We start from the raw sequence: 9,811 nt of genomic DNA on the forward strand, positions 1-9,811 counted from the left end.
TTCTTTTTTTTTCACCTCTTGGTTTCAATTCTGCGTTTATTATTATTTCTCCAACCATCCGATTACTCATTCATATACTGCTGTGCGTGCGTGTCGTGCTTAGGGACCATCATCATCAAGGAGAACAATCATTTAGTCAGCGCGTGCGTGTCCCTCCAACGGCAGCGGACATTTTCTCCCAACGGACACGTAGTGCTCGCCGTCACTGTTGGGCACCGCTTTCCTAGCTTCTAGCGGCGCCCACGACGTCAGTTCACGATGCAGGCCGCCAGTTCTAAGAAGCAACCGCAAGCAGCTCCTGCCGGCCCCGCGCCAGCTGGGTCTTCCACGGCCGACAGCACCCATCGTGCATCCAGGTGATTAGCACTCGTTGCCCTATCCGCACTCGGGCACTTTATCTGTAGAGAGCGAGATAGAGAGAAGGAGAACAGTACATTAAAGGCAGAGCGGTTAAGCAGGATTGATCAAGGTTGGCTGCCCTGTACTGGGGGAAGCGCAAGGGAGAGGAAAAGGTTAGGATAAGAAAATGCCCAATGTTGATGTAGCCGACGTAGTAAAAGTTACCTGCTCTATATTACAGACGGTCGCGCAGTATACGGTAGATTTCATAACTTGCAGCAGTACTTCTGTGGCCTTCCGCGGCTACGATATCCGAACCCAAAGCTCCATGATCTTGTCCAGGGTGAAAGGTTTTCCGTCTAGCCCATCTAGAGCTGTGCGGAGGTCAGTTCCTGCATTTTGGAAAGGTGGACAGTAGCACAGGAAGTGTTTTATGGTGTACTTACACCAAAGCTGCTATCGGTCATTCCAGTTATGAGAAAGTACGTATTGGTTAAGGCACAAGAGCGTTAGCGACAGAGCACTGTTTCTTCTCTCCTGGGATGACCAGGTGACGGGCGCAGTTGCAGAGAAAGGTCGAGAGGATGTAACCTATGATTGAGGTCAGGTTTGTGCCTTGTCTGCAATGTCACATGATGCGCTATAGTTTGCTTAGCTGTTGTCTGTCCTCGATTAAGGCATATAAAGAATGCTTGTTCCTTTGTCTGCTTTTTTAGCAGCGTCGTTGGCGAGGTCGTCGCCGGAGGTACCACAATGACCCGGCAGGTGCCTGAAACCCGATGTTGGGTCCTTTCACGATCATCTCTATGATTATCGCTACCCCAGTTTTCCCAACTCCCTGCAGGGAACACTGGCGCTAGTGTCTACGGTAGCTACATGCACGTCGGTTCAGCGTTATTGGGAATTAGGAGTATATTTTATTGATTGGCCCAAGCTTCGTCCTCCTCGCTTCGAGCGGCGCCTTATAGCTTTACAATATTCGCAATATTAAACAAAATGCTGCGTTTTGAAAGCACCGATTCGCAATGAATGGGCATGCAAATGGTAACTTACTGCCAATACGCTTTAAGAGAGGGAAAATAACATTTACCTGGAGAATCATCGTGAAAGAGTTTTTCCTTGGGCCAGGGTGGACTGCTCCCTTAGTTCAGAACGCCGTTGGCGATCGCTGTTTCCCATACCTCGTTCACCCGCTTGCGCTGATCTTCCAGGTCCGCCCCCGAATATTCACGGTGCTTCCTGGTTTTCTGTAGCCTCGACTTGATTATTGGCGTCTGCTTGGCTGATGGCATCAGCTGTACGGTGGCGCGGACACGCCACCACCATGAGGCGGAGTGTGTCCGGCACTCCGCAGTAGCGGCAGAAGTATGGGAAGAGGGTGTGATGCAAATTGTGTGTCGCAATTCCGTCCACATAAGTGTTGGCGCCGCAGTGTGACCCTCTCTTCCCTGCTGAGTTTTGGGTGAGGTAGTGGATGTGCTCTTCTTTATAGTTGGTAACACTAGTTTCAAACATGTTCAATGAAGAGCAGCACACGCCCGGTGACACATAGCCAGGGGCCCAAGTTGGCGCGAAAGAGGTTCATTGAAGAGCGGTGTATATCCAGGATCACTGGGCAGAGAACCGAATTTATCCGACAGTGTATTCCGAACCCGGTTTCATCAGCACGGCAGCCCAATGCGCTGCACATTAGACAATGGCCAACCCAGTGACCCAAATTGACGGGAAAACGGTTCAGGCAGGAAAGGGCATGGGCAGGGCAGGGCAGGCAGGTAGCGGAAGACAACAGGTTACACTGACTAACAACTAATTTATTATTGCTACAGGCAAGCATTTATATACGCTAGACGGCATCTTCAAATGCGCTAAAAAAACTGGGAAACAAAAACGAGAGGCAGTTGCGGTGGTCACCCCTACACAATGGTGCTTGGGCACGTCAGCCACGTCTGGTCATTGGTGTGCTATAAGCATGTCGTTGTCAGTTAGCAAAACAGATGGTGCACTGGCACAATTCTCTTTCAATGCTGATGTTCTCCGGCCTTCGGCGATTCCCGGGTCATTTGGTTGCTGTTCTTTCTCGAATTCAGGAAGCCAAACGCGCTGCTTAAAATGTGCACATCGATGGCCACTCACTGCCTTTGCCGCGCTGTAAATGTGTGCGCGAAGCCTCTCAACCTTTCAGTCACTTGGATGCATGATCGACTAATGAGCGCATTACGACCGATAGGTTATTTCTGGACACTACAAAAAGATTATTTGCTGATTGATTGATTGATTGACTGTTTGACTGATTAAGTAAAATTATTGAATTAGCAAATAATTAATTACTTAATTAATTAATTGGATGATAATTAATTTATAATTGATTGATTGATACTTGCTTGATTGATTGATTGATTGATAATTATTTAATAATTATTCGCTTACTTAACTTACTTAAGTGATGATTGATTGATTGATTGATTGATTGATTGATTGATTGATTGATTGATTGATTGATTGATTGATTGATTGATTGATTGATTGATTGATTGATTGATTGATTGATTGATTGATTGATTGATTGATTGATTGATCCACCAATTCATTCATTCACTTTTGAACAGAAGAGACGGCCAGGACCTCCGGTCGATCCTGACGGACACTGGTGGCAAGAGGAAGGGCGACGCCACCAAGACGACCACGTTCAGTCCTTCCGCCGATGCGACCCAGGTGTCCCCAGAAGAAGAACCGCGGATCAAGAGGAAAGCATCCGCGCCTTCCAAGGGAATCGTCGCCGCGCTCCTCTGTCCGGTGCGCTCAGAGATTTACCCGTTCAGTCAAGTATGCACGTGAAACGCAGACACCCTCTCGGTAAAGAAGCGCTAAACCGGTTTGAGTGGAATTTATAACATTCGAAAGAGGAACCTGTATCCTACCCTCTGAAGCAAGCAAAACATTGTTTGAAAAGCCCTCCCCTTTCTTTTTTTTTTTTTGCGAACTCTGCCAATAGTCGGCACTAAGAAAGAACGACGCACACAGTTTACAAATCTGTAACTCAGTACCGAAACCAGCTATGGCAGTTCCGTGAGTTTTTTTTCTATCAGAGCGTCTGAAGCGGACAACAGTGATATATGAGTGTGCGGATTACGTGAGATTGTTACAATGGTTTACGAAGGTATTGCTGGAATCATACTTCCCAATTGTTGGTATAATTCAGGGTGACGTATTATACATCAATTTTATCCGCTTTAACCCACCGTGGTGGCTTAGTAGCTCTGCAGAGCACAAGGTACCGAGGTCAAATCCCGGCTGCGGTGGCCGCATTTTGATGGGCCACAGGTGGTCAAAATTAATCCAGATTCTCCCACAATGACGTGCCTCATAATCGTATTATGCCTTCGGCTCGTAAAACCCCAGAATTTAACTTTTTATCTACCTTACATCGCGTTTTCTTCCCTCTTCTTTTGCGACTTTCAACAGTTTCTTTTAAAAATTAATGACCTAAATATCGATTGTTCTCCACGCAGTCAGTAGATGGTAACTTTCCTTCGTTTAAATGTAACACAATTCATCAAATTCCTACGCGGCGCACGCTGAGCGAAGCGATCTCGGCGTTCCCATCCATTTAGGAGCCCACGAGGAAAAATTTCCTCCTAAAAAAGGTCCTCGCCACGTTTGTGCATCGGGAACAGGTCTCAAAAGCAATGCACGAATCACGCGGTGACGATTCTGTATCCAGGTTATATTACGCCTATGTAAGCGCACTGCGGAAACGGTTGAAATTTTCAAACATAAGCCCGTGCGCCCTCCTCCTCGGAGGAATTACTCTCCCCCGCCAGCAGAGGTGACGTCACCGGTGTCGCCTCTGCGTCGCACCCGGATCGCACCCGGATCGCCCACGGCTCCCGAGTAGTCGGTCAGTGTCGCGAATACGTCGGGTATTCGCGCGAAACGCAGAACGCGAGAGACCTCCTCAGCAAATGCATCGATCGCGCAGCAAGAAGGGAAAGAAGGGGGAGGAAACACGAGGCGGTGTACGTCGTGGCGTAAATGTTACCTGGACCATTGCACATGGCAGGAATGCCGTTGAGACGAATACAGAAGGAACTAAAACAAAGAGGTCATACGCTAAGCTCTCGACCAATCTTTATATTATCAACGAGAAAATCGGGAACGCACCTATCCTTCGGAGATGGTCAACGACCTTAATGCGATTAAGTTATCTGATGACGTGTGTACGATGAACCTCTTCCTTTCGTAAACAGCGTGACGTCTCGGGCCACATGCAAAGCGAAGTGTGAGACGTGTGCGAATAGCTGGGGGGCAAAACATTTCCCTTGCGCCCTGGTTATGCAATTAGAGAGTTGTAGTCTAGGGGACGCAAGCCGCTTGCGTCCCCTAACCTAAAACTCTCTATCGATTGAGTTACGAGAGTTCGCTGGCAAAAGGCTGCCTCGTGAGCGGTACGTCAAGAAGCTATTGGCCTGCAGCGAGCAGTGACCTGACAGAACGATCCGAGGTACCGAAGTGTTACCGAACGTGCGATTCGACAACATATGTAGTCATGTTGTGATGTGCACAGAACACCATCCGCGAAACTCGGTCAGTGCAAGAAGCGCAGCATTGTTTACACGTGACTTAGAAACCCTGAACCTTGGCTTGTACCACGCTTTCGCACCGAGTATAAGTTACAATCCATTAAACACAATTTGCCGAAAATTCTAAATAATTATGTTCACGCTAATAAATTCGCTCGTAAAGAGTTGAAGATGTATTTCGTTAACCTATAACATATATATTCATGTATAACGATGCATATAAATGATCCTGTTTTTTTTGTCTTGTTTGTTTTATTTGTACAAAAATTTATTGTTGATTCTTACATATCATGTCATAAGCATGTATCTGAGTTTTCAAATTTATGTTTAGTTTGTGTTTAGTAAATTGCTGCTTAAGTTTTTTTGTACCAAAGAGGTTACTGTTATTGCGCTGCCATGTATAACGCCTCCTGGGTCCAGTCAAGCTGCTGACGGCAGCTTTTAGCCCGAGAGGACGTTTCTAGTCTGTACTAGAAGAAGAAGAAACTTGAACTTGACTCGTCTTTAGTAACAAGCGGCGCAACCACGGATCAAACGCAACTGCAGTTCATATAGGGTGCGTGCCTGAGCAGCATTTCCGTTTCAAACGGCCATGGAAATGGTGGCATTCCTTGCTGTCAGTACATATACCTGCAATGACCGCCACCAGACAACCGCACTTTCCAGTGATGAAAAAGTTCCTTGAAGATCGGCACGTACCCAGTTGCACACACCGAGTGGTGCTAGTTGGAAAGGAAAATTGCTATGTCTGGACACAGATACCGGGAACTACATGAAGTATCCTAAGAATACTAACGCATAAAAAATGTTAGCATATACAAGGTGCGTTTCTTTTGATCAGTAACAGAGCTCTTTAAAATCACCCATGACATGAAGCACACTCGTCCTTGTAGATTCGCATTACTCTCAGAGGCGGACATTATTTTCACGCAATATCAGAAACAATGTTTTTATTAATTCACAAAGTTTTAATAAATGACTTTTAAAACTAATTACGTTGCATATTGCAATTCACTAATTGTAGCAGGCAAGTTCGCAAGTCGTACCCGCTGTGACCGAATTATGAGGATGACGCCAGTTTTGAGACGTGTGTTCCCAAAGTTTTCGACTAAAGGGATTGGTGTTAAAGTCATTTTGGGCGTGAATGCAATAAGAGATCTTTTTGTGTGTAAGTGGAACAGTGCATTTTTACAGCACGTTTAATCGCGCTCAATTGAAAACTGGTGTTATTTTTGGAATTCGTTGCACGAGAATGTTCCTTAGTGTGAGAATATTGGCTTGAATTCATATATTGCAATATGTGCACTAATGCGATTAGTTTAAGACCTGATTAGTTTAATTTCGTTAATTGTACAATTGCGCATTTTTTTAAATTTCCAGCGTAAGTAATGTCCAGCTCAATGAGTATGTTCGTGTTATATGCCACAGGCGATATTTTTAGATTATGTAAGGTTTTAAAAAAAACCTACGTACAAATGAAAAAGCGACGAGTGTGCGTGTCCTGTTTCTACGTCTATCTTTGTTTCAGTAGCGCTGCCTCCATAAAATGAACCGTCAGCCTTTTGTTGTGTTCCAATGAACAGTTTTTTTTCTGTTTTTGTGACGTGGACAACCGGCTGTGATAAGGCAGAAGGCAAGGAAGGAATGTACCTTAGTAAAGTGAAAGATTGAACAAGCTGTTCTTGCATCATGCGGTCATAGCAGCGTGAACTAAAACATATAAGCAATAGAGAGAGTTCGCGCTGCAATGACCTCACGAATGAATGCCGCTTGGTGGCGCTGGTCGAGGCAGGGGAAGAGAGCTCTTGATGGGGGAGGGAAGCCTGCGTCCTCGCACTATCTCGCATCATTTCATTTGAGTATATGTCTGCGAACACTTGAAAATTATTGCGGTAGAACACTTACTGCATATTTCTGTAGGACTTACGGTGTATAATCAAAATATACGGCAGGGCCTTGTAGGAGCCTTTTAAGTATGCAATTGAAAAGCAGAAGTGCTCTCATTAAGCAAGCTGAAGTGATTTGAATAAGATTTGCCGTATTGGAGAAACCTAAGGTTTTAGGAGGCAGAATTGAATTTAGGGTGCAGAATTAAATGGCCTAATTTTTTATACAGAAGCTGGCGAAAATCGTTAACGTTTAGAAAATGCGCCATATTTACGCATGTTTACAGAGACCACAAACATGTGAACTGCATCGGTTACGCACCTGTTAAGTTCCTCTCCTGAATGCTGAAGGCCGCATCAACACTATAGTGCCACCATATCTCTCTATGATTTGTTATAGGGCCTCTATGGTCTGTAACCCACAATGGCCACTGCGCTTCTTTCCCCACACCTTTGGGACGTCACGCATCGCCTCCGAGATCGAGCGGCGACCGCTCTCTGAGGCCATACGTCACGTTATGAAACTTATATACGTTTTCATCGTGTATGTTCATCTCGCATTGTCTATTTGCAGATCAATGCTATTGCCAACCATTTCAAGAGAGGAAAGCTCGACTCCCTCGAAATCATGCGGTGAGTCGTCGGCTTACTTCAGTCGAAAGAGGCGGCACATACCGTCACGTGCACGTTCCTTTAGCGCTGGATGTGTGGCCTCCGAGATTGCACCGGCGCGCCTTTGCCCCGTTACAATATCGGAGGCCACGCGGAATGTCGCGTATAGGCGGTTTCTCCCGCACCTCGGGATCAGTGAGCCTGCAGCCCCAAGATACGCCTGTTTCGTCAGTCTGCTTTGACGCGAAAATAAGCCTCTCTTCAAGTTAATTCTGCACTGTGAGAAGTCTCGATTTACGTTCCCTAATAAAAGTTGAAACATCACGCTTCTAGGAGAGATATGTATAACTTTGCGTAACTCAAAAATTAACTTCTAAAAATATGGCGACCTGCAGAAAAGAAAAAAAAAGAGATTGATATCGACGCCCGTCTGTTCTGATGCGGTACTGCTGCTTATACTTTTATTTCTTTTGCTCGCCAAATAAAGCTTCAACTAGGGCTAGTTGCACTGGTATCACGTTGTTCTGTTTACAGCGCTGCACTACGGTGTAGTAGAAGGTTTCTAGAACGCTGTAGCTGTACTATGATGCAAAGGACGCAAAAGAGACTGACGCGCATGTGCACTTGGGTGTCAGCGCCTTTTTTTATTTTTTTTTATTTTTGCCCTTTGTATCACAGTATAGCGCAGTAAACAGAACGTTGCCCGCTAAACTTAGCATATCGTGTCACTGAGGCAATGTCAGAGACTCCCCTTTATGCCACTGCTTCGTCCCCGCTCGTATTTAGAGCAGGGGTGTCATTTCGCTGAGAGTTTGCTTTATCACCATGCGCACGTTAGGAACACAGTGTATCCATAACGGCGGTATTGCGTAACGAGCGAATGAGAGGACAGAGAAGAGTAAAGAGCGCTAGAGCTGGAGTCCGATGTACGAGAAATGGGACGTATTAGGGTATAGAATTAAAACTTCTTTCTGGGCGAGTTGGTGCATACTTGGCATAAAAACTGTTTACAGCGCAAACACATGCAACCACAAAGTATAAGGGACAGGACACAAGCGCTGTGTCCTGTCCCTTATACTTTGTGGTTGCATGTGTTTGCGCTGTAAACAGTTTTTATGTCTAGGGTATAGAAGCTTGGGTTAGCTTGTTGTAGTTCATAACGGCAGTATTGCATACCGCGAGGATGCAGGAAAAAAGACAGAGAATAGTAGAGAGCGCTATTTAGCGCTCTAGCACTTTAGCGCTCTCAACAGGAGGTTTGGGTTGTGACCTTTCGCGTTGTCTTCAGGTTGTCGATCGTACGCGCAAGCAAGGTGAAGAAACCGAGCGAGCCACCGTCGCGGCGTAAGTGCGGGTCCCCGTCCCGGTCATCGACGCCGCTGCCACGTGACTGCCACGTGACCGTGCCAGCGCCGGTGGAACATCCCAAGACGAGCACGGCCACGGGGGCCGCCCTCAAGAAGCACATCATGCGACAGCGCGAAAAGAGCAAGCAGGAACGGGAGGCCGACGCTGCCAGGGAGCGAGTACGAGGCGAGCGGGAATCGAAGCGTCGCCAGGACGCCATGACGCTCGAGGAGGTCCGCGACCAGCTGCAGCAGTCGAAGAAGCAGGTGGCCACGCTCAAGGAGGAGAAGCACAAGCTTTGCGCCCAGCTCGACGATGTGCTGCGCGGGCCCTTGTGAAGGAGGCCGACGCGGGGGCAGCGCTCGGCCTCTACCATCAGCAGCAGCCCCAGAACGCCGCAGTGCAGCGGCGCGGCACCTTTGCGTCCATGGGAAATGAACCGGGCGCCCTCTATGTATAAGTGGGCGCTATTGAAGCATATAGTTGGCGCTCTTAGTAAATAACGCTATTCAACGCTATTTACTCTTCTCTGTCTTTATTCCTGCACTCGCACGCTACGCAATACTGCCGTTATGAGCTATACGACCAACACGCCCAAGCTCCTACCTATGATACGCTACATTTCTAGTGCATCGGGCTCCAGTACAGCACCTCTTTTCTCTATCCCGTTTCTCTGTCCCAGAAAGCGCAATACCGCCGTTAAATGTGAAATACGGACAACTCGGCCCAAGCTTCTACCCTAATACGCAGTATATCTACCTTGAACGAGCAATCGTGAAGACAACTAGGAAATAAATTTGGAAAGATTGGACGCGCTTTGTAGACAATCACGAGGAAGAGGACAGGACAGGCGCAATTCCGTCTTCCTCGTGACTGTCTATCAAAGCCCATCCAATCTTTCCAAATACAATGAACCAACTTGCCCGACAACGCATTCTGCTAGGAAATAAATGCAGATTTGAAAGATTCCCGCGTTCCAAGAAGTTCGCAGAGCTATGTACATCGTCGAAGAAAACTTCGAATTCGGGGGCCAAACCCTCGGAGCGG

At 46.8% G+C, this 9,811-nt stretch overlaps 1 protein-coding gene across 1 annotated transcript in view; it reads left to right on the forward strand.

Moving 5' to 3' along the window:
* The window catches only part of LOC135900765 (uncharacterized), a 35,675-nt gene extending 26,382 nt beyond the window's left edge, over positions 1-9,293 (forward strand). Inside the window, exons 3-5 of the mRNA XM_065430324.2 lie at positions 2,946-3,132; positions 7,380-7,438; positions 8,706-9,293. Of these exons, the coding sequence (XP_065286396.1) occupies positions 2,946-3,132; positions 7,380-7,438; positions 8,706-9,102 (643 nt within the window). The 3' untranslated portion in view covers positions 9,103-9,293. The remainder of the gene's footprint in view (positions 1-2,945; positions 3,133-7,379; positions 7,439-8,705) is intronic.
* The last annotated feature ends 518 nt before the right edge of the window (positions 9,294-9,811 follow it).

The sequence above is a fragment of the Dermacentor albipictus genome, chromosome 8 (genome assembly GCF_038994185.2).
Source record: "Dermacentor albipictus isolate Rhodes 1998 colony chromosome 8, USDA_Dalb.pri_finalv2, whole genome shotgun sequence".
Lineage (NCBI taxonomy): Eukaryota > Metazoa > Arthropoda > Arachnida > Ixodida > Ixodidae > Dermacentor > Dermacentor albipictus.